This window comes from Cebus imitator, unplaced genomic scaffold (assembly GCF_001604975.1).
Source record: "Cebus imitator isolate Cc_AM_T3 unplaced genomic scaffold, Cebus_imitator-1.0 Scaffold786, whole genome shotgun sequence".
NCBI classification, from domain to species: Eukaryota; Metazoa; Chordata; class Mammalia; order Primates; family Cebidae; genus Cebus; species Cebus imitator.
The window spans coordinates 83,474-108,421 of NW_016108101.1; the positions used below are offsets into that span (position 1 = coordinate 83,474).

Genomic DNA, 24,948 nt, shown 5'->3' on the forward strand with positions numbered 1-24,948 from the left:
GAGGGGGGGAGGAATGAGTGGTGAAAGTGCAGGGAGGTGGGAAAGCAGGTTATTGAAGGGGAAACAGCTCTCCGTGAAGCAGCTAGCGGCAGCTGTAGGGTACTTGACATTTTACAGTGGGTCGCAGAGACTGTCTCCTGTTTCCCTCACAGTAACGACCCAGTTCAGCGGTAAGCAGCAATTGGTGTCAGATGTTATTTTTAACCTGAAATGTTATTTTTAATAAAACATACTTTATATATAACAAAATAAAGAGAAACACTGGGGCAAGTGTACAGACCAAGGAATCTTTAGAACATTTTACAGGTTTTTGTTTTTGTTTTTTGTTTTGAGACAGTTTTACTCTTGCAGCCCAGGCTGAATTACAATGGCGATCTCAGCTCACTGCAACCTCTGCCTCCCTGGTTCAAGCAATTCTCGTGCCTCAGCTTCCTAAGTAGCTGGGATTACAAGCATATGCCACCACCCCCGGCTAACTTTTTGTGTTTTTAGTAAAGACAGGATTTCGCCGTGTTGGCCAGGCTGGTCTTGAACCCCTGGCCTCAAATGATCCAGCCACTCCAGCCTCCCAAAGTGCTGGGATTACAGGCATGAGCCACCAGGCCCAGCCTTTTTTGTTGTTTTTTGAGACAGGGCCTTGCTCCGTTGCCCAGGCTGGAGTGCAGTGACACAATCACAGCTCACTGCAGCTCCCCTCTCCTGGGCTCAAGTGATCCTCACACCTCATCCTCCATCACAGCTGGAACTATATGCATGTGCCACCATGTCCAGCTAATTTCTTTGTTTTAATTTTTTGTAGACAGGTTCTTCCCAGGCTGGTCTTAAAAAAGCTATCCTTCCATCTCTGACTCCCAAATTGCCAGGATTACAGGTGTGGCTGCATTTCGCAGTCTCTTTAAATCCATTTCTTTTTTTTTTTTTTTTTTTTTTGAAATGGAGTTTCGCTCTTGTTACCCAGGCTGGAGTGCAATNTGTTACCCAGGCTGGAGTGCAATGGCGCGATCTCGGCTCACTGCAACCTCTGCCTCCTGGGTTCAGGCAATTCTCCTGCCTCAGCCTCCTGAGTAGCTGGGATTACAGGCACGCGCCACGATGCCCAGCTGCTTTTTTGTATTTTTAGTAGAGACGGGGTTTCACCATGTTGACCAGGATGGTCTCGATCTCTTCAGCTCGTGATCCACCCGCCTCGGCCTCCCAAAGTGCTGGGATTACAGGCTTGAGCCACCGCGCCCGGCCTCTTTAAATCCATTTCTATGTTAATTCTGAGATCTCTGAATATCGTGTCACCAAATAAGCATGCTCTCTGAGCATGTCAGAGCTCAGACACAGAGGCAAAGGGACAGAGCAGTACCCAAAACTCAACAGAAGTGTGTTCTCAGGGAGCTGGCATGCTAATGGTACACAGAGAAAATAAGTCACATATATAATGTCAGACGATTACTTAAATATTATGGAGAAAAATTAAGTGTAAGCATGGAAGAAAGATAAAGCAGGGCAGGGGAGGGTGAAGTGGTTGCAGCCTCCTCATTTGTCAAATGGGGACAGTAGTCCCTACCTGCAGGCAACATGCCCCCTTTCCACCAGTCATCCTTCGAGTACTTTCAAGGAATCAGCCGGGACACTAGGGTGAGTTATCCTACCTGTCCCTCCAGCTGGTCCCCAATAGGGAAGGAGGGATGGTTGCTGTACATATTCCCTTCCCAACTTCAGATCTTTATAACTGAAAGCCTCGCTCTGAATGACTAGAAAGAGATCCTGAGGGGTTTCAAAACCTCATGTGGGGCATTTTCAGACTCACGACCCCTACTGGGCAGGTATCTAGTCCCCTGTGAACATTCTTCTCACTTCTGAGCAGGAAAACAAAACAAGCAGAAAAAGCAAAGCTCTGTTCTCAGAAAGACTAGGGAGGAAGTGAACGGAGCCACAGGGACAAGGCAGGCAATCCTGCTCGAAGGCTGAGAGCGAAGCTGCGCCACACCTTGGCTGCCTTTGGGACCCGAAGGGCACAACCCGAAGGGACAGTAAGGGCCCGACTCAGGCAGTGTAGAGCTCTAGTGTTAAAGAAAACTGAGGCCACAGAAGAGATATCTGCTAACTGAAATTAGCTAAAGGACCCCAGGAGAGACAATCTATCTTCACAGTGAGATTGAGGGAATGTCTTCCTATCTACGCCAGCACTGACCCCAATTCAGTCAAGGGGCAGGGGACTGCCTGTCTTAAAAATCCCATTTCATATCTCAGCTTGCACTGATATTAGAAACAAGTTATACAAACTGTAACTAGACAAAGCCAACAGCGTCCTCCCGCACGCTGGTGGAACTTGCCTTCTGGGTGTTCAATGGCTGAGAGGCAGAGGCTGATGCCAAAGAGGACAAGAGGACGGAGAAGGCAGCCAGCATTGTGGCTCTCACCCTCCTGAGTCAGTAGGAAGCCCAGGGCGATGGGGCCCACCCAGAAAAGGCCCTGCAGCTCCCATAAGTCACTGGAAACCCCGACGAGGGAGATCTCAGAGGCGAAGCTCTCGTCAGTGCGCCATATGCAAAGGCAGAGGGTCACCGGAAACGGGAATGTCTCCAAAGAAATTAGTGGAAGCTGCAGCAGTGGCAAGATCGTGCCCTGCCCAGGCAGATGGCGCAAGAGGCTGAGCAAGGCTGCTGGAAGGAGCCAGGAGACTCCTCACACAGCCCTGCGAGTCTCCCTTGAGGAGCCCAGCTGACCTTAATGGTATAAGGGGAGAAAGTCGAGTTGAAACAGGGGTGGTCTGTTTGGTCTTGAATACCTGGCAAGGAATTGTATCCAAAAATAAATGCACTATTATGGGAGTAGAAGGGAAATCGCAGAACAAATTCTTTATGCAGCCATTACAATGTGATTTAGATGGGTCAGTGACGTCACCCTCTTTCCTCTTTGCCTGAGTGCCCTGTTTCACTATTGGGGCAAGACCTGCTGTGCAAGCTGAGGGCCACCGTGTACTTGAAAGGAAAGGAACTGAAAAATAAAATCCTTAAAAGTAGGGGCCATCTGCGGGCCCGGACCTTCTTACCTCCTGAGAAGAGCAGGTCGGCCGGAGGACCTGACTTACCCGGGCTGGATCCTCAAGTATGGACAACCCAGGAAGTGGGAGGGACTGGGACTAGCCCCCTGGTGATTATCAAGCTGAAGCCAGGATGTTCCTACCCAAATGAGAGGCAGTACCCCTCGAACCAGGAAGGACTTTAGGAATGAAGCCTGTCATAGGAAATTTATCTAAGCAAGGCCTACTCAAGCTTTGTCAATCCCCTTACAATTCTTCCGACCTCCCTGTTAAGAAGCCAACTGGAAAATGCTGATTAGCACAAAATTTTAGTGCAATTAATGAGGTCACAGAAGACATATACCCAGTGGTTCCTATACCTTACACCCTGCTGTCCACTCTGCCCCTAGCTGGACGTGGGTTTCAGTCCTATGTCTAAAAGATGCCTTTTTCTGTATCCTGCAGACCAGACTCTCAGCTCCTCTTTGCTTTGATGTGGGAGGATTCCCATACAGGCATAAAGCAGCTGCTGAGACGAACTGTAACACAGCCCAAAGGCTCCAGAAGTTGCCCACAGTACGTGGAGAGGCCTGAACCAGACAGCTGGAGGACCTGACCTTGGAACAAGAAACCCTCCTCCAGGACATGGACTACATTCTTATTTCCAGCCCCTCCAGAGAAATTTCAGATCAGAATACCATGCCAGTCTTCACCTTCTCTGCAGAAAGGGGAGTCATAAGGGCTCCCAGGGAAAAGCACAGATTCTCAGCAGCGGGTGACCTATCTGCAGTCCTTCCTAGAAGGAGAACAAAGCTTGTCCCAAGACAGATGGGAGGTATTATGCCAACTATAAGCACCAAGGACCCAGAAGCAACTCTGAGGGTTCCTAGGAATGGGCTGGTTCTGCCACCTCTGGATTCCTAATTTTGGCCTCATTGTCCACCCCTTGTATAAACAATCAAAAGGAAAGGACACGGGTCCTTTTAAATGGATGGCAGAATGCAACCAAGCAGTCCAAGAGGTCACAGCCCAGCTTATGAGGGCCCCAGCATCAGCCCTACCAGCCGTAAACAAACCCTTACATCCTTACGTCCATGAGAGGAGAAGGCATATCCTTCGGGGTATGAACTCAGACACTAGGCCCTCTGCCTCGGCGGGTGGTTGCTGGAGGCTGGCCATCTTGCCTCTGGTCAGTGGTAGCCACAGCCCTCTTCCTGAAGGAGACAGAGAAGCTAGCCTTCGGACAGCCCTTGGCCATGTGGACTCCTCACCACACCCAGACTCTCAGAAAGGAAAGGCAGGCAGAATGGCTACGCCAGGTAGGACCCTCCAGTTACAAGTAATGCTTATTGATAACCCCCAAATAATTTTAAAGGTGTGTAATAATTTGAACCCTACCACCCACTTTCCATCTGAGGATGGGCATTTATCCCACAACTGTCAAGAAATAATGGAATTTGTGAGAAATTTGGGGAAATTTGTGTAAGACTGGGTTTAGATGTTTTGAAGAAAATGTAGTATTAATTTTACTAGACATGATAAAAGCACTGTGGTTATGACCCAGGATCACCCAGGCAGATGGTCCTCCTTCTGATGTATCCTCAGGTAAAGAGAGGCCCAGAGTTCCATCACAGTGCCTGCGTGACTCACCTCACTTCATCTCTTCAGCTAGGTATTTTACCACACCAGCACAAGAAGGGGCAGTACAGCACAAGATGATATTTCGAGAGAGAGACCACATTCACGTAACTTTATGACAGTGTATTGTTATAACTGTTCTATTTTAAGCTAGTGTTGCTAATCTCTCACTGTGCTTAACTTATAAATTAAACTTTACCATAGGTATGTCTGTGATAAACGTACTATCTGTAGTGTTTGGCACTCCATATTTCAGGCATCCACTGGGGGCCTTGGAACAGGAACCCGGTGATAAGTAGGGACTATGCTAATGCCATCAGGCTAGCAGGCTGTAAAGGTTGCCATCAGGCTAGCAGGCTCTGAAGGCTGCCATCAGGCTAGCAGGCTCTAAAGGTTTTAAAGGCAGTCCCCGGGCCATGGCTTAACTGCTTCCAATACCCACTGCTACAAAGGACCCCATTCAAAGTTGGTGGCTTTTTTGGTCACCCTGACTTAGGGGACCAAAAGATCACTCAGGTAGGGTACATGCTGTCTCCAATGCCCCAGTACCCAAAGAGGCCTGCCAGCTGCTGGACCTCCTTTTTATTCGTGGATGCTTCCAAGATTAAAATATTTCGCTTGGCTGTATCTGGAATACTTTTTTGGTTTACTGCCCACGTGGCCTTGGCATTTAGCCCACAGACAGTCCGTTGTTAGTCTCCACATCCTAAAGCCTTTTTGACGAGCCAAACTGAGCTGTTACATTCTGACAGGGTCGTTTGTAGCATTTCTGTCTGTAACAATGATCAACACAATAATGTCCTGTTCTCAGGATGCAGTACTGTTTTGTTGAACAACCCCCTGGGGCTTGGGTGGCTTAGGTGGCAGGCAGGCATGAGTACGCCCCACTATTATGGCTGGAACTCTCAGCTGTGAGCAGGCACACCCCTCAGGCAGTGGTGACGTGCTGAGCCCCAAGCAGCCAAACTGTCCGTGACTACAGGACACCCAGCCACGGGAGCCAGAGTCACCAGACCTGGAACGGCCAAAAGTGCCCCTGAGCAGATAGGCACCATTCGTCACCGCTTATGTCACCAGTTAAATTTTCCCATTAAGGACACCTGGAAACGTTGTCATGTGGGCTCTAACATCTGAGAACCCCAGAAAACTCTGAATTCCTTTTTCCCCTCTTTTTATCTTTTAAAAAAATATTATTAACTTTAAAAACAGGGGCCATGCTGATCTCTTTTATTTCCAATTTCAGTACATGTACTGCCAAAGCAAGCACTTCTTTTTTGTTCAATTTTTAAATTTTTTATTTTTAATTTTATGGGTAATAGTAAGTGGATATATTTAAGGGATACATGAGATATTTTGGTACAGGCACAAAATCTGTAATAATCACATCATGGAGAAAGGATACCCTCACCCCTCAAGCATTTATCTTTTGTGTTACAATCCAGTTAAACACTTTTAGTTTTTTTAAATGTACGATTAAATTATTATTGACTATAGTCTTCCTGTTGTGCTGTCAAACATTAGGTCTTTTTCATTCTTCCTATTTTTTTGGATCCATTAACCTTCCCCACCTCCTCTCCCACTTCCTCCCACCCTCATTACCCTTCCCACCCTCTGGTAACCATCCTTCCATTCTCCACCTCATGAGTTCAATTGTCTTGATTTTTAGATCCTGACCATAAGTGAGAACATGCAAAGTCTGTCTTTCTGTGCCTGGCTTATTACAAGCACTCCCTTTTTATCTTGACAAGAATGGAAAGTGGCTGATCTCCAGTGGGGAGGGAGCCGGAGACCCTGGCTCCACTCCCAGCTGCGTCATTCGGCCTGAGACCCTCGGACCTGCCATGTCCTTAACCAACACACACACCACCCAAGCTGCACAAGACCGAGCTGGCTAGTCTCCGTCTTTATTCTCTGGATAATGAGTGTCCGCTCTGTAAAGGTCCATATGACCTGTGTTGGCTCCTTCTCAGATCCCCAGGGACCACGAGAGGTCCTCTTCCTCTTCCCTCTCAGGGACCTCAAAAGATGCTGATGAACCCTGAGGCTACAGCAGGAGCCATTACCGTGGGTCTGAAGGAGCAAGGACAAAGCATTTTCAAAGTGGGTGAGAGTTGATGCCAGAACAGAGGGTCCTGACAGGAGCTGTGGCTTCTACTGTAGGAAGGTAGCCACTGTCACCTGCTGCCTGTAGGGAGGAGATGGGGGGTAGATACCCTGAAGTCTCCGCCCTTCTGCCCTTTGGAGGGTCCCCAGCAGAAGCAAAGTCTGCTGACACAGTTCTCGGAAGTCAGCCCCTGGGGCTAAGAGCAGGTCGGAGAAGAGTGGAGAAAGAGCGACACACAGCTAAACAATAACCAGCCCAGGTTTCTTCCTGCAAAGAGTGGCACTCTAGAGGGAGAGCTAGACCTGACAAAATAACCATCTTGTCGGGTAAATTTGAGTGAGTTATTAGTGGAATAGATGATGTTTACTGAGCATCACGTACCTGGAACTGCACTAAAGGCTTCACATGCACTCCCTTGTTCCATCTTTACAACCTTCCTATGAAGCTGTCGTTACAATTAACCCCGTTTTATAAAGGAGGCTTACAGGGGTACACAGCATGCCCAAGATGACCTAGCCAGTGAGGCTGGCTGGGCTACATGTGAATCTAGACGGTGTAAGCCTAGAGTCCACACCCTTAACCGAAATGCCATGCCTTTTCTGTCAAGAGCACAGTCACTGCCTGTGTCTGGATCTGTTGGATTTAAATGCTGCCACAGCAGGAGAGACGTTCAGATTTTGAGGAGAGGCTTACAGAGCATTTAACCCTCCAAAGCTTACTAACGCTATTAATAGTTGATGATTTACAGGATCTCTTCTCTTTTCTGGGTCTCAGCTTCTCCAGAGCTTCCTTTCAGTAGCTTTGCCCATTCCACCTACCCTCCATTAACATTCTCTTAATAGGAAACTTACATGTTTCTCTGATTTCATCCCTATTGAAACTTGCTCCTTAGCCACAGTGCCCCACCCCGTGCCTCCACCACCTGACCTTTTTTGCAAACTTGTAGGACCAAAGAATTAAAAAGTGTCTAGCAGATGGAGTTTGTCTTGTGCTTTTTGTGGGAGGTTGTTCTATTTTTTATTTTTTTTGAGACGAAATCTCACCCTGTCGCCCAGGCTGGAGTGCAGTGGCCCAACCTTGGTCACTGCAACCTCCGCCTACCAAGCTCAAGCAATTCTCCTGCCTCAGCCTCCCGAGTAGCTGGGATTACAGGCATGCGCCATCACGTCTGGCTACTTTTGTATTTTTAGTGGAGATGGGTTTTTGCCGTGTTGGTCAGGCTGGTCTCAAACTCCTGACTTCAAGTGATCCACCCTCCCCAGCCTCCCAAAGTGCTGGGATTATAGTCATGAGCCTGGCCTGGAGGGCGGTTGTTTTCAGCTTGTTTTCCATTTCCGGGACCCCCAGCCACATTATCTGCTCTTTCCCAAGCACACGCATGCAGTATTCCTGCAGGCCTGTTGAGTTCCAAGGCCCCATGCAAGGCAGCCTGAGAGCCAGAGTGACAGTGCTATGATGAGGCTGACCTTAGACGTGCTTATTTTTCTGAAACCAACTGTACCCTACATCATAAATGCAGGGGAAAGGGGTGCACAGTCCAGACTCCATCCCTGTTGTAATCTGTTTCAGCAGTAGCTGCTGCTGTGCAGGGAGTGGGGGAGGGGCGGATGTAGAGACCGGCATCTCAACCAGACGCAAACCTGCGTGGAATCCTCAGGAAGGCCCGGCCAATGGCAGTGCATGGCTCCGCTGCTGAACCCTCTCCTGCTTGCGGCTGTGTTCCAGGTTGAGATGCAGGAACAAGGGCAGTCCTGATGAAAGCCCTGCCCAGCCAGCAAAGTGATCCAAAGACTGAGCCAATCACAGGAGCAGAGATGAGCCTGAGAAAGGGCAGTGGCGAGACTGCCAGGGAAATATGCCTAAAGAAGAGAGAAGGATGGGAGGTGAGTTCAGAGGCTCCTTGAGGGCTCTGCCTAACTCACCTCTTGCCCCCTCTGCCCATCCTCTGTGTCTAGTTCACAGCAAATAGGTCAGGGGTCTCCGCTTGTAAATGGAGCCCACCTCTCTCTTGTCTCCTAGAACCAGTATGGAGGGAGGGGCAGGGAAGAATCATAAAAATAAAAGATCAGAAACACCAGGGACCTTAGAAGCAAAGTCCAGCCAAGGAGTCTAAGGTGAACTGCAGCCCAACCAGTTTAAGGGGCTCGCTCCAGATCACACAGTTTAGTGTCGGATCTGAAATGAGGCCCCAAGATACCTGCCTGTGACCTATAGTGTCTCCCTAGGGATTTAGACCATTCTCCTATTCCAATGCTGCAGGAGTCCCCAGAAAATAATGATTTTAAAAGACCTTATATTTTTTAAAGGGGTGAAGGGTAAGAGAATAGAATATGGAGAGACTGGAAAAAAGTTTCCAAACTCAAAACATAGTATTTTATTTTTTTAATTAAAAATTTTTTTTTAATTTTTTTTGAGATGGAGTCTTGCTTGTTGCCCAGACTGGAGTGCAGTGATGTGATCTCGGCTCACGGCAGCCTCCCCTTGGCTGGGCACATGGCTCACCCCTGTAATCCCAGCACTTTGGGAGGCCGAGTCGGACAGATTATCAGAGACCAGGAGTTTGAGACCAGCCTGGGCAACATGGTGAAACCCCGTCTCTACAGAAAACACAAAAGTTAGCCGAGCGTGGTGGCTGGCGCGTGTCATCCCAGCTACTTCGGAGGCTGAGGCAGGAGAATCACTGAAACCCAGGAGGTGAAGGTCGCGGTGAGCCGAGGTCGCACCCCTGTACTGCATCCTGGGCGACCGAACTAAATTCCCCCTCAATGAAAATAATAATAATAATGATGTTTTCATGATGCTCTATTGATATCTCCGTCATCTTAGTGTATCCAAAGGCTGCTGGCCATCGTCAGGTGTGAACCTTTGGAATAAAGTCGCAGAACCAGAGGAAGCACTCACTCCATCTACTGACTTATGCGCTCACAACTACACAGATAACTGGGGGGCATACTTAATCCCCGTTTTTGAATTGACTGAGGGTCGTCAGAGGCCAGTGATCTCCTACTGCTGTTCATCGTGCTTTCCAGCCGCCTTCACATTCTAAGGCAAGTACAACAGGTGAAAAGAAATTGATAGATCACCAAAGTGTGATATCATATGTATAGGTTCTATCTTATAGAGCAGGTGTGATTTAACAACAACAAAAAAGCTTTCCAGGCCGAATGCGGTGGCTCACACCTGCAGTCCCAGCACTTTGGAGGCCTAGGCAGGAGGATCACTTGAGCCCAGGACCTAGAGACCACCCTGGGCGATATAGTGAGATCCTGTCTCTATTTTTAAAAAAAAAAAAAAAAAGGAAAGAAAGAAAGAAAAGAGAAAAAGAGAAAAAAGTTTTCCAAGCACACCCGAGGACTATAGAAATCACTGTGGTCTAAGCACCTCATTTATAAGCAAAACCATTGATGTTCAGAGAAGAACAGACTTGCCTATGGATATCAAGGTTTTGTCCTGGGATCACACTTTATTCCTTAAAATAATCATCTGTTTTTGAGTTTTCTGATTTTAAAGCTAATTCATTTTTATTCTGGAAAATGAGAAAAATAAGGAACGTTTTGGAGGTTCTAGCAAGGGAGTTAGTGCAGCTGCTCACATATCCTTGACCAAAGACTAATCCGGGGGGGCACAGTGACTCACACCTGTAATCCCAGCACTTTGGGAGGCCAAGGCAGGTGGATCACTTGAGATCAGGAGTTTGCAACCAGCCTGGCCAACATGGCAAAACCCCATCTCTACTAAAAATACAAAATTATCTGGGTGTGGTGGCCTGTGCCTGTAGTCCCAGCTACTTGGGAGGCTGAAGCAGGAGAATTGCTTGAACCGGAGAGGCAGAGGTTACAGTGAGCTGAGATTGCACCACTGCACTCCAGCCTAGGTAACAGAGGGAGACTCTATCTCAAAATAATACTTAATTAATTAATTAATTATAAAAATAAGAATGAGCCTCCTCTGTTGGGTTTGGTCATCCTCTTCGACTGAGCACACAGTTTCAAGAGGGAGAAACTTCCTACTGCTCAGCAGCAAGTGTTTTTGATTACTTAGCCCCAGGTCCCCTCACAAGCATGGACTTGACTTCCCCAAATTTTTCTTTCTTCTTTTATTGCAGACCCCTGGGATTCAGTTTACCATGGCGCTTCTCTCAACAGCAGTCACCAGCAAACCACTGAACCCCTTGGGCTCCTGCTTCCCTTCACCCAAGACCAACTACCATCCTTTCCTTTTTTTTTTTTTGAGGTGGGGTCTCACTCTGACACCCATGCTAGAGTGTAGTGGCACAATCTTGGCTCACTGCGGCCTCTGCCTCCAGGGTTTAAGTGATTCTCCCACCTCAGCCTCCCAAGTAGCTGGGACTACAGGCATGTGCCACCACACCCAGTTAATTTTTGTATTTTTACATTGAGATGGGGTTCCACCAGGTTGGCTAGGCTGACCTTGAACTCTTCACCTCAAGTGAGCCACCAGCCTCGGCCTCCCAAAGTGCTGGGATTATAGACATGAGCCACCACACCTGGCCAGAAATGTGAAAATTTTTTAAAAATTATTTTAATGCCAATTTAAATATAAAACACATAACCTAAGCAGACTCTGTGTCATCTGGTTGACATCCTTATAATCAGCTATTGTGGAGTGGTTCCAGTTTCCAAGGAAACTGCTGTTTATCATCATATCAGTGGCAAATGACTTCCCTAATAACACATTTTAACTTTTAATCCTGCATTTTTTTAACTAGTTCCCATCTCCCTGAGGAGTTAGAAGATATATTTTCAGATGTATTCTAAAAATTAGTTTTTGTCTAAACAAGTTTTATACATAACTCAGCTGAAGAAACCCTGGCCGAAAAGATGAAGCCCAGCCTGCTCAGACTTTTTATCTGCACTGGGGGCACTCAGGGGTCCAGGCCACCTGCTTCTGCTCCACCCTTGGACGTCCCGGCCATGTGCTGCCCCCTACAGGCCTGACCACAACGCCTGCAGTGCCTCAAACATCACGCAGCTTCCTGCCTCTGCACCCACTCCTCTGCCTGGCCAGCACACTGGGTGACCCTATTCTACTCACTCAGACGAGCCAGGACAGCTCCATGACCTTTCTGCAACTCCACTTTTCTCACCTAGAGATAGAGTTAACGACATCTACTTCTCCTGCAGATGTTTAGGAATAAGATACGGTGTGGAGAGCACCTGGTGTGAACTCAGCACATAGCTGTGATAGTGACCGTTCCCCGTTATACTCATCACCCCATCCTTTCCTCACATCTAAGATGGTGCCACAATCCACCGCCTCAGAGAGAAAACAGAAAGGGGAGGTCCCAAACTTCCTGCTCCACCACCTACACCTGCCCCTCCTGATCCCTCTCCTCTGGTTTCAACAAGCAGGTGTTCTTGCTCCTGTCTCAGGCTAATTCTGCACGCACATCAGGGAGCCCCACCCCAGCTTCCCCCAGGCTTCTCTATTTGGTCAATTTATTAATTCATTCATTCAACAAGGATCCATGAGTGCTAATTATGTGCCAGTCACTATCCTAGGTGGTAGAGTCGTAGAAGTGAACAAAACCAAGTTCTCATTCAAAAACAACGTACCTTGTCCTAGGAGGCAGACAGGAACAAACTAACTGATACCTAAGGTGTGCTGGAAGATGGCAAGTGTCCAGGAGAGAAATAAACCAGAGTGAGGAATAGCAGAACTTGCATTTTTTTTTGAAGGGGGCTTGATTTGTGGTTCAGGCTAGAGTGCAGTGGGGCTGTCATAGGTCACTGCGGCCTAATTTTTTACAAAGACAGGGATGTCTCAGCCAGGCGCGGTGGCTCACACCTGTAATCCCAGCACTTTGAGAGGCTGAGGTGGGTGGATCACCTGAGGTCAGGAGTTCAAGACCAGCCTGGTCAACATGGTGAAGTCCCGTCTCTACTAAATATACAAAAATTAGCCAGGCGTGGTGGCGAGTGCCTGTGATCTCAGCTACTCGGTAGTCAGGAGAATCGCTTGAACCCAGGAGGTGGAGGTTGCAGTGAGTCGAGTTCACGCTATTGCACTCCAGCCTGGGCAACAGAACGAGAATGAAACTCTGTCTCAAAAAAAAAAAAAAAAGAAAAGAAATGGTCCAGATGGAGTTGCCACTTACTGAGATGGGGAAACTGAGGGAGAAGCAGGCTGTAGAGGCCGGGGGAGGAGCCAGCACAGAATCCGGAGGTCAGCTTTGGATAGGTTTGGGTTGAGGAGCTTACTAGGGATCCCCGTGGAGATGTGGAGCAGGCAGGTCAGTAATAAATGTACAGTCCAGGCAACGGGTCTGGGCTGGAAACACAAGTTATTCTCTTTGTCCTCTTCAGGTTCGTGTTGTTGCCACTGCCTGTTTCCCTTACCTAATGTGTTAGTGATCTATTGCTGCATAACAAATTACCACAAACTTAGTGGTTTCAAACAGTACACTTTTCCAGACTGACCAACACAGTGAAACTCATCTTTATGAAAAAAAAAAAAAAATTGCCCAGTGGGGTGGCACATCCCCATAATCCCAAGTACTTGGAAGGCTGAGGCACAAGAATCGTTTGAGCCCAGGAGGTGGAGGTGGCAGTGAGCCGAGATTGTGCCATTGCATCCAGCCTGGGCAACAGAGCGAGATCCTGCCTTAAAAATAAATTAATAAGTAAAACAGTATGCTTTTATCACTTCAGTCCAGGCAGAGCCGAGTGGGCTTCTCTGCTCAGAACTTCACAAAGCAAAAGTCAAGGTGCTGGCCAGGCTGTTGCCTCATCTGGAGTCTTGACTGCGGGATAATCCTTTTTCCAGACCACTCAGGTCACTGACAGAATTCATTTCTTTACAGTCGTAGGACTGAGGGACCCAACTCCCTGCAGGCTGGGGCTGGAGGCTGCTCGGAGCTCCTAGAGGTCACCACAGCTCCTTGTCATGTAGCGCTCCTAAAGTGGCTGCTTTCCTCTTCGCAGCCAGCTAGGAAGACAGAGCCTCTAGAGTGGGTCAGTTAGCAAGACAGTCTTACGCGAAATAATGCAGTCATGGAAGGGACAGCCCATCAGCTTTCCCATATTTTATTGGCTAGCAGCAAGCCATAAAAATTGTTTCTGCCAATTAGAATGACTAGCCATCAAATACAGTATACACACTGTTGTACCCGAGTGAGTCAAGGAATGCGCCACACTCTGAGAATGAATTATGAGTCCTTCATTAAGCCGGCGACCAAGAGCGGCTAACGCCCAAAATTCTCCCGGCCCCAAAGAAAAAGATAGGTGGTCTTTTTTACACTAGTTTTAACAGGAAGGGGGGAACTTAGTTGAAACAAAGCTTTCACAAAGGCAGAGTAAGCAAAAAGTTAGAAAGAAAAACTGATACATAAGAAATGAAACAGTGCCAGGTGTGAGGAGTGCAGCTGTCATGGAAGACATACAACTTATAGACAAGGGGGCTTGGGACGCTCACTGCAGCTGCGTTTCCTGGCTCTGCTGACACCACTTAACTCAGCCTCTTATCAGCAAAGGCATTCCTGGGTGCCCAGAGTCAGTCTGACCTTGCTTTATACTATAGTTACATACTTAGTGGGGAGAAGGTTACTAAAATCAAGAAGCTAAGATGGCGTCTGTCCAGCTCAAGAAGCTAACATAAAGCCTTAACAGCTTTGAGTCAGGAAAAGGAGAGTTAGTTGTAGCTGGCAAAAAACAGGGTATCACATTCCCCACTTGTGTGTTTTGGGGAATCAAATCACTGATTGCTCAGTTACAGTGAGAGGGTTATACTGGGGTCTAAGACGTATATGTTTGACAGCTGCTATGCCCCATTTTACAAAATTAATAAACCAATTTAATAGACAGGGCCCAAAAATTAATCCCAACAGGAGGAGGAGAAGAGGTCCTGCTGTTCCAGTCATTAAAGTAGTCGGCCAAGGGTTCCAGTTAAACATGCCCTGGTATCATGGGGTGTTACTTTTTCATTCCTGTTGGTGTCTATCTAAATTTCCTTGAACCTTTTGAAGAGTGTCTCTTATGACTCCAGGCTGGTTAGCATAAAAACAACAGCTTTCCCCCAACGCCGCACACAAACCCCCTCGGGAGAGAAACACCAGGTCCAGGCCGCGGCGGCCTTGGAGGACTGCTTCAGCTAAGGAATCAACCTGGGCATGCAGTATAGTTATGGCTGACTGGACATTCCTCAAATCAGCATCTACTTGTTGGGTTAGGGAATCCAGTCCAGTTTCTCCTCAGACTAGTACTGCTGTGCTGATTGCTGTTGACCCAGCCACACTGAGGCCAGCCAAAAGGCGGACTAGGAGAGGGGCACCTCAGCGCACTCCGGGGTGCAGTTCAGGAGGGGCACTGAGAAGCTGTCCCTCTGTCTGCTGTAGACATAAACCTGAGGAAGTACATGAACTAGCAGGCACAGGAGGGGTCCAGGTTCAGTCCCATTAATGCAGCGGGTGAGGCCTGAGGTGCAAGCCAGCCAAGTGTTATTTGGTGCCTGGTGGGAGACTGAAGTAGTTAGGGAAGTAGGCAGAGACCGATTACAGGTGACCTGGAAAGGGGGAAGCAGATAGGTTGTACCCCTAACTGACTAGGCAGGAGACGTTTCCTGAAACATCCCCTAATGTAACGGAGTGAGGACAGGCACGACACGAAAGAGGACCAGGCTTTAACTTAACCTCAACTCCCAATCCAACATAATATGGAGGTTTGGCCTTCAGGCACAACCAACAGTCTTGGGCCATCTTAGGCTGAGTAATATTAAGGAGGTGATGTACTCCTCCTAAGACGGACATTAAGCTGGGTTGGAGGTGCTGGGGTTGCAGTCGGAGTTGGGGAGCCTGGACTGGCAATGGGGCAGTTGGGCCAGTGGGGCTGACCTTATCTGCGTGTGGGTGGAACATAGGGTCCCCTAAATCAGTTAAAGGACCTGTGGGTTTAGGGGGGCTCCAGGGGATCAAGACCCTCTTCTGAAAGGTAAACGTAGTTCCAAGATCAAACCATCCAATATAGAGTCGCAGTCCCAATGTTATACCGTAGTGCCATTGAACAGAGTTAGGGTTATGAACAGTCATAGTTATGGGATTACAGGCTCCCATGGTACACAGTTCAGGACGAGAGGTTCGGGCTATGGAAAGGATTGGAGACCAGGTCGGCCCTCCCGGGTAAGTAGTCAAAGTTAAGCATGACCAAGAAGGGCAGAAAAACTTATAACTACCCCGGCAGGTAGTGTGAGGGTGGTCTCCAGGACAGAGGTAGAAATCCACTTGTTGGAGTCCCATTTCTGCACCCTCCAAGCTGCCGCATCCACTTTCACTTCCGATGTGTCCAAATCCTGCAGCAAGGTCAACAATTCCCGCTCCTGTCCACAGGGGCAAACTTTGCTGGTCCTCGAGGGAACGGCTGGGCTTTGGGAACAAAACACAAATCGATTGAAAAGGAAACTTCATTGGAGGTACCGTCTTTCCAGGTGATGTTTGCAAGCACTCTGTCCGATGCAAAGGAAGTAAGGAGAAAAGAGTAGGAGGGGGCTGAGGGCTGAATGACCAGGAACAGACAGGAAACATAGACCCAAAGAACTAGTCTGATGGCTGCATCTGACTCAGACGGAGTTTTAAGGGGCCTGGCCCATGCTTGGGGACCCATGTTTCTTGCTGTGTCTCGTACGCCTTCTTGATGCGGGAGTGATGAATCCAGGCAGGAATACTGTCCGCCTTTAGGGCCGTGGGTGTAGTAAGGATGACGGTGTGAAGTCCTTTCCAAGCAGGGACCAGACCCTCCTTCTGGAACTTTTTGACATACACCAGGTCACCTGGACAGAAAGGGTGGCAGGGTCCTGTCAGATCAGGAGCCAGATTAGGGTGTGCCTCCCACACGTGACTGGATAATACCTTAAACCTCTTGGAGAGACTGCAAGTACTGTAACAAGTTAGCCTGGGATATTTCTAACTGGGTACTCCTTAATTTAGGCAAAACAGGTGGGGCCCTCCCATACATAATCTCAAAAGGAGTGAATCCCACCCTGTAAGGAGTGCACCTGACCCTAAGAAGGGCTAAAGGAAGGCGCTTTATCCAATTTTCACCGGTCTCCAGGATTAATTTGGTAAGAGTACTTTTTAAGGTATAATTCATGTGTTCTACTTGTCCAGAGCTCTGGGGCCGGTAGGCACAATGGAGCTTCCACTGAATATTTAATGCCTTGCTGACTGACTGAGCTATGGACGAGGTGAAGGCCGGCCCATTATCAGTGGAATGGCAACAGGCAATCCATAGTGAAGGATAATTACATTGAGTAAGAACTTTATTACCATAGTGGCAGTCTCATTCACAGTGGCAAAAGCCTCCGTCCATCCAGAAAACGTGTCTGCCAACTGCAGGAGGCACTTAAACCCTGCCCGGTGTGGCTTCACTTCAGTGAAGTCAACTTTCCACCTTTCTCCTGGGCTATATCCTAGGAGACGATGGTCCAATCCAGGCTTCACGCCTTGCCTGGCATCACCTGTGCACAGCTGTGCACCGGGAGGCCACTTGCCTAGTTCAGTCCTGGAGATGTGGGATTTTAAATTGGCTTCTCAAAAGTTGGGCCAACTTTGTTTCTCCCAAATGGTTGGAAGAGTGGAGGTGGCTGATCAAAGCTTCTCCAGGGGCCCAGGTCAGGAAGATTCAGGAGTCTGGAAGGATCCACCATCCGTCCTGATTTTTACTGGCTTGCAGATCCGATGCCTGCTTTTCTTCTTCAGAAGAGTACGTTGGGTGGTCAGGTAAATCAGGCTGTGGAAAAGAGTTGGCAGAGCGGAGTTAAAGGAGTAATCGGGAGAACCGCAGCCTCACCGGCGGCACAGTCTGCCTCTGGTTTCCCCTAACAACAGTAGTATTTTTTTTTTTATGTCCTTTGCAATGAATTACAGCCACCTGTAGGGGGAGCCAGACAGCCTCGAGCAGGGTTAAAATCTTTTTTCTCTGACAGTTTTTCCTGCTAAGGTGAGCAGCCCCTCCTCTTGATAGATGGTCCCAGGAACATTTACAGTAGCAAAAGCGTATCTGCTATCAGTGTAGATGTTAATGCGTTTGTCCTTACCCCATCGGAGGGCTTGAGTTAGGGCAATAATTCAGCCTCCTGTGCAGAAGTAGCAGCTGGCAGTGCCTGAGCCCACAGTACTTCAATCTCCGTGACGACAGCTGCACCTCCTTTCCATACCCCCTGCTCAAGGAAACTGCTTCCATCTGTAAATGAGGTGGCATCCACCTTTTTCAAAGGAGTGTCCTGGAGATCAGGCCTACCTGCCTCTGTAATTGCTAGTCATTCCTGGCAGTCATGAATAGGGGTGGCAAAGTCTGGGTCAGGGAGCAGAGTGGCTGGATTTAAACACCTTGTTGGGGAGAAAGTTAAGCAAGGCTAACAGTAAACGCTAATGTTGTAGGATACGTGCATTAGACATCCATTTGCCTGGAGCACCTCGTAGCAGTTTCTACAGCATGTGGTGCTGTAAGGGTTACCTTCCGGCCCAGAGTGAGTTTATCAGCCTTGTGAACTAGGATTGCTGTTGCAGCAACTGCTTGCAGACAACTCGGCCACCTGGAAGCCACATGGTCCAGTTTCTTTGACAAATATGCCACTGGGCGTCGCCATGTCCCCAAGGTTTGAGTGAGTACCCCTTTAGCCACTCCCTGATTGTCATGGATAAACAAGTGAAATGGTTTTGGGATGTTTGGAAGGGATAAAGCAGGGGCCTCAGTCAGTGCCTTTTTTAAGTTTTGGAAGGCCTGCTCTTCCTTGTCAGTTCAAACCAAAAGGCCATTCCCTCCTGTAATGGTGTACACAGGCTTGGCAATTTCTGCAAACCCAGATATCCACAGGAGATGATATCCCACAGCCCCCAAGAATTCACGTGCCGGTTTCTTGGTGGTGGGGGTGGGGATTCCTAAGACGGCCTCCTTTGGAGCATTGGTGAGTGCTCTTTTTCCTTTCTTTAGTTCATATCCTAAGTAGGAGAACCTGGAAAGACAAAGCTGGGCCCTTTTAGCTGAAACCTGACATCCAAGCTCCTGAAGGGATAAAGCAGGTCCTTAGTATGTAGCAGACAGCTTTCAGCAGTCTCAGTAGCCAATTATAAATCATTCACATACTGGAGTAGGGTGCAGTTGGGATGGCTGGCTTGGAATGCCACAAGGTCCTGCTGAAAGGCTTCCCCAAAAAGAGTTGGAGAATTTTTCAAACATTGGGGCAACCAAGTCCAAGTTAATTGGGTTGTGTCTCCCAAGCCAGGGTCTGTCTATTCAAAAGCAAAAATGGGGTGGCTCTTAGGGGCCAAAGGAATGGCAGAGAAAGCATCTTTTAAGTCCAGGACAGTGTACACGGTATGTTCTGGTGGGAGCAAGCTGAGCAGTATATAGGGGTTAGGGAAAGCTGACTGGACTGTGACTGTCTGTTTGTTAACTTCCCACAAGTCCTGTACAGATCGGTAATCATTTGTCCCAGGTTTTTGAAATCACACAGATAGAGTGTTCCAAGCAGACTGACAAGGAGTAATTATATTTGCTTGCAATAGCCATTGAATATGGGGGCTGATTCCTTCTCTAGCCCGGTGGTTTATAGGATATTGTCTGACCCAAACAGGCAGGGCATCAGCCTGAAGTTCTACAATCACCGGTGGATGGTGTTTGCCAGTACTGGGGGGTTTGATTCTGCCCGAACCCGGGGGAAAAGAGCTTGTAGATCCAGTAGGAGAGGGCTAATTTGGTTTTCTTTTGGGAGTGATGATGAGACTAAAAGAGACTCTTCTGACAAAGGAGTGGTCAGCAGGAGCTGAGCAGGAGGGGGCTCTGTGTCTCCTAACTTGAGTTTGCTGAGCCGACAAGGAGAGGAGGTCTGCAGCTTGTGGAGCAGGTCTCGCCAAAGAAGAGGGAGGGGGCACTCTGGAACTACTAGAAATGAATGGGTTACTCTCTTTTGGCCTAAATGAACTTCACGTGAGTGGGTGACAGGATATTCTTGAATAGCTCCAGTAGTCCCCTGTACAGTCATTTTCTTGTTAGAAACACTCCCCAAGGGTGTCTGTAGTACAGAATGTTCAGCTCCAGTATTGATTAAAAAGCGTACAGGCTGGCCCCCCACAGTTGCAGTAACCATGGGCTCCCGGGGGCTGAGTGAAAAGGAGCCCCGGTCCCATCAATCATCAGATTCCTCTCCTGTGGGGAGGGTGAGGACTCTTTTTTTGTTCTCTTTTCTTTTCTGGCTTTAAAGGACATTTGTCCTTCCAGTGCCTTGTCTGTTTACAGAAGGCACACTGGTCCCTTTGTAGGGCAGCCTGTTCACCTTTCTGGATTTTCTGGCGGGGTCCGGAGTCCTCTGGCTGGTGCTTTGTGATGGGAGTTCCTCCTTTTTTGCTTCCCGGAGGGCGGCCACTATAACTTTTGCTTGCCTTTTCCCTGCCCTGTCGGTTGTCCTGTCAGCGGCTTGAGCTGCCTGCTTTTCCTTTTCAGTTTCTCGGTTACCAAAAGCCTTTTGGGCTACTTCTAAAAGCTGAGTGATGTTCATTCCAGCAAAACCCTGTAACTTTTGTAACTTTTTCTGAATGTCTGGCCACAAATGCCAAATATACAGCACGGCTATTTTTAGGAGCCGCTGGATCAAACGGGGTGTAAATTTGACAGTCCTCCTGGAGATGATCTAAGAACGCTCCAGGTGACTCATCAGCCCTCTGAACCACTTCTGTGGTCTTAGACAAGTTCGTGGGTTTTCTGGTGGCTCCTTTAATACCGACAAGGAGATACTGGTGGAAATTTTCCAAAGCCCTCCTCCCCCCCTCCCCCAGGTGTTAGGGTCCCACTCAGGTCGGGTAGAAGGAAAAACCTCAAGGAGGTTTAGGACTTCCTCCCTAGGCTTCCCTTCTGAACTAAGGAAATGGTTTCTGACTTCCCTTTTAATCCTTTCCCTCTCTTCAGAGGTGAAAAGGGTAAGAAGGAGCTGTTGACAGTCGTCCCAGGTGGGCCTATAAGTCTGAAGTACAGATTCCATTAGCACAGTTAGGACCGGGGGCTTTTCAGAAAAGGGGATTTTGAGCTCTCCAATTGTACAGGTCAGAGGTGGAAAACAGAACATAAACTAAAAACGGAGCAGCAGAACGCTCACTGCCTGGCAAGGGTGGCGTCTGCCTCAAGGGGAAGAGTGGAGTAGCTTCCCCTAACGGGGGCACAACCTTGGGGTAGTGGGCAGAGAAACCGCCTGAGACACCAGCTCGGGGTGGGGTGGGGGAGGGTAGGCGCCGGAGGTGTCGTTGGAGAGATTGTGCTGCGTCCTTGATTATAAGGTGGTGGTAACGGGTGTAAAGGGCTTCCCTCTGCCTCAGGGGGGGCAATACAGGGGGGCCGAAGAGGCCACTAGAGCAACCAGTTGGGGCCAGGAGGGGACTTTTTCAGAAGAACCTTAGAGATGGGGTCATGAACAGCCTAAGGTCGGAGCCACGGGGAGGGTTCCGAACCAAATTAAGCCATTGATCAATATAGGGAAACCGATCAGGGTGCACGAGCTTTCCGGTAACAACCTGCCACACAGCTTTAACTGTTGAGGGGTTTAACGAGCCGGAGGCCACCTGGTTTTAAGTTTCGGCCACTCCAGAGTCCGGAGTTTGCCTTTCTTAAGGTGGACTCCGTAGTTCTCTGAGAAGCCTAGAGAAAAGTTCTTTAGCGTAGACTGCAGGGGGCTCAGTGACTGGGGCCGGGAGGAAGAATTTCCCATTGTGAGCACAAATACTTAACAGGATTCTAAACCAAAATGTCAGACCCAGCACGGGCAAAAGTATTCACGACCTGGAGGCGTGGAGAATCGGAAAAACAGGAAGATTATAACCAGGAGAAACAAGAAAAGGGCTCCAGCCGCTATTTCTTGCCACAACACTTAGTATTTTCAGACTCTGAATTACTGGGAGAAGGCTAATAGTCTAGGGGGGCTCTGCACGGCTGCCTGGGACTGGGCCTGTACCTCGCCCCTCCCGGCTGTTTTTCTCCAGCGCGGCTGTAGTCTTAGCTCCAGGTGCTAGGCAGTTCCCAGCCCGCAAGGAGCCAAAGGCTCTGGGGGTGGTGTCTGCTGGCCTCACCTGATAGACTCTGCCTTACTGACTTACGCGAGAAAAAACTGCACTTTTGAATTCCAGCGAGCGCCGCTGCTTTGGTGTTCTTCGGGAGACAGAACAGAATGCGGGGGAGGCAGAACACCCAGGCTGAAAAGTCCCCAGTTTACATGCTCTGGGTAGTCTGCCCCTATGCTTATATCCGAGACACCTCAGATGTCTCCACGTTTTAAAAGCAGAGTGTTCAAATTCGGCCGTTTCTCTTAAAGGTTTAAGGAAAGACAACAAAGCCAAGTCCTGGACTCGCTGAGACACACGAAATTGAGACAATCAGGGTAAAGGACGGGGATGTGGAGGAAAAGGGCCACCCGAAGTCTCCTGAAGATCAGAGACCAACCACAGTGGGGAATAATATGACTGCAGAAGAATTAGACTGTTAGAGGTATAGGTTTCTCTGTACTGAGTTCTGTCTAAGGGTACTGGAAAGCGATGGAGTGACAGAACAGGTGGGCAAGATCTGCAGGATGGCTATTGTGAATCCACCACTGTTCTGAGAAAAAGAGAGCGATGCACCCAGTCGTTGGGGCGTGGGAGGTGACAGCCCAGGCGCCAGCAATCCGTGTGGTGCCGCAAATCACGGTCTGGTGAACGCGTGTCACAATTTTCTCCATAACAACACCTGATTTGTGTTTGACAGAAAAGGCAGGACTGCGTTGGCCAGCCCAACCGGCAAATGAGGGATTTTACCTCCTCAGACAAGAAGTTTTTTCTTTTTTTTCTTTTTTTTTTTTAAAGACGGGGTTTCACCGTGTTAGTCAGGCTGGTTTTTCCTAGCCGACTTGGGCAGTAACGGCAGCCAGACATACAGTCTTACGCAGACAGTAGACACGGGGACATACAAGCAATTATGACGGTTTGGACAAACAGAAAAATCTTGTGTTGGGGCCACTTAGATGCTCCTCTGGCCGCTCCCCTGACGGGGACATCGGGCCTCTCTTAGCATAGGCAGTCCGGTACAAAGCCCCGGCGGGACTGAGCTGAGCTCGCTGCCATAAGCCTTATGAGATGACCACGGAACCGCAGAAAAATAGTCCAGTCGAGCCCCATGGCTTTCGCTGTGGGGCTACAAATTGGAATTTCAAGGGAAGGCCCTTGAACTCCCTATTCACTCACACATGCACTCACCATTTACACAGAGTTTATTGCACATTTTATTTCTATTTTTAGGACAGAGTCCTCTAATTTAAATAAGAAGGAAAAGGAGAGACAGAGAGAGAGACACTCCCTAATAGAAACCAATACTCTGCTCACCAATGTACTGAAGTGTCAGCACAGCTAACAGAACCCAGAAACCAGGACCAGGACTCTCCCCCGAGAGTCCTGACCCGGAACCAGGACTCTCCCCCCGGAGTCCTGACACCGGAACCAGGACTTTCCCCCCTGGAGTCCGGAACCCAGAACCAGGAGTCTGCCCCCCGGAGTCCGGAACCCGGAACCAGGACTCTCCCCCCCCCGAAGTCCGGACCCCGGAACCAGGACTCTCCCCCCGGAGTCCGGACCCCGGAACCAGGACTCTCCCCCCACGGAGTCCAGACCCCGGAACCAGGACTCTTCCCCCCCGGAGTCCGGAACCCGGAACCAGGACTCTCCCCCCGGTCCAGAACCCGGAACCAGGACCAGTGACTCTGGGGCACTCAGAGTCCAGGGTCGCGGGAATCACCGTAGTCAATTCCGGCATCCCGGTAATTGGATGATTTCTGTACTTCCAAGAATAACCAGATTAGGCCTGACTTACCTTCCAGGAGCAGAGACAGAGGACTCAGGAGCCAGATTTGGTGGGCACAGCGGCGGTCGATCCCTTCCCTTCCGGACTCCGTGGGCCACGGGGCCCTGGAACGTCTCAGCGGGCGCCCCCTATAGGCCGCAGCTCATCTGGGGAAGACCAAACGAGACTGGTCGCGCCCGTTGGCGACCGTAAATCTCGCTGGGCCTCCAAATGTTGTTCCCAAGCGAGTCAAGGAATGCACCACACTTTGAGAATTAATTATGCGTCCTTTATTAAGCTGGCGACTGAGAGTGGCTAACGCCCAAAATTCCCTCGGCCCTGAAGAAAAACTTAGGTGGTCTTTTATACACTAGTTTTAACAGGAAGGGGGGGAACCTAGCTAAAACAAAGTTTTCACAAAGGCAGAGTAGCAAAAAATTAAAAAGAAAAAACTGATACATAAGAAATAAAACAGTGCCAGGTGTGAGGAGTGCAGCTGTCATGGAAGACATACAACTTACAAAAAAGGCAGGCTGGGGCGCTCACCGCAGCTGTATTTCCAGGCTCTGCTGATACCACTTAGCCTCTTATCAACAAAGGCATTCCTGGGGCAGGTGTGGTGGCTCATGCCTGTAATCCCAGCACTTTGGGTGGCTGAGGCAGGCAGGTCACCTGAGGTCAGGAGTTTGAGACCAACCAGACCAAGATGGTGAAACCCGTCTCTACTAAAAATACAAAAATTAGCCGGGTGTGGTGACAGGTGCCTGTAGTCCCAGCTACTCTGGAGGCGGAGGCCTGAGAATTGCTTGAACCCAGGAGGCGGAGGTTGCGGTGAGCCAAGGTCGCGCCACTGCCCTCCAGCCTGGGCAACAGAGCAAGACTCCGTCTCAGAAAAAATATATATGTATATAAATAAATAAATGGCTCGTCATGGAACGTTTTTTAAAAAACAGGCATTCCTGGGTGCCCAGAGTCAGTCTGACCTTGCTTTATACTATAGTTACATACTTAGTGGGGAGAAGGTTACCAAAATGAGGAAGACAAGATGGCGTCTGTCCGGCTCAAGAAGCTAACATAAAGCCTGAACGACTTTTAGCCAGGAAAAGGAGAGTTAGTTGTTAGTTTTAGCTGGCAAAAAGCAGGGTATCACATTACTATCCTTTTTTCATAGACCTGAGTAATTCTTCCTGCCTCTTTGCCAACTGTCTCATCAATCCTCAGTGCCCTCTTTGGTCCTTCCCTATTCCTGGGCACTCCTGTTCAGAATTCTTGCTCTACTTGGTTCATAATTGCTGATGTTACTTTATGCTTTGGCCTGGGGCTCCCCCAACTCCTTTTTTTTTTTTTTTTTTTTTGAGACAGTCTTGCTCTGTCACCCAGGCTGGAGTGCA

General features: G+C 48.9%; 1 protein-coding gene across 1 annotated transcript; it reads right to left on the minus strand.

Moving 5' to 3' along the window:
* Positions 1–13,862: 13,862 nt before the first annotated feature.
* Positions 13,863–23,671, minus strand: ERVS71-1 (endogenous retrovirus group S71 member 1, envelope). Its single transcript, XM_017519970.2, has 2 exons — positions 23,588–23,671; positions 13,863–17,494 (listed from the first exon to the last, which is right to left on the minus strand). Exon 2 carries the CDS (start codon positions 16,288–16,290, stop codon positions 15,307–15,309), a length of 984 nt encoding a protein of 327 aa, XP_017375459.1. The 5' UTR covers positions 16,291–17,494; positions 23,588–23,671; the 3' UTR covers positions 13,863–15,306.
* Positions 23,672–24,948: the final 1,277 nt, after the last annotated feature.

Coding starts and splice junctions, on each gene's coding strand:
- ERVS71-1 (XM_017519970.2), bottom strand. CDS start 16,290: ATGTTTCCTGTCTGTTCCTGGTCATTCAGCCCTCAGCCCCCTCCTACT.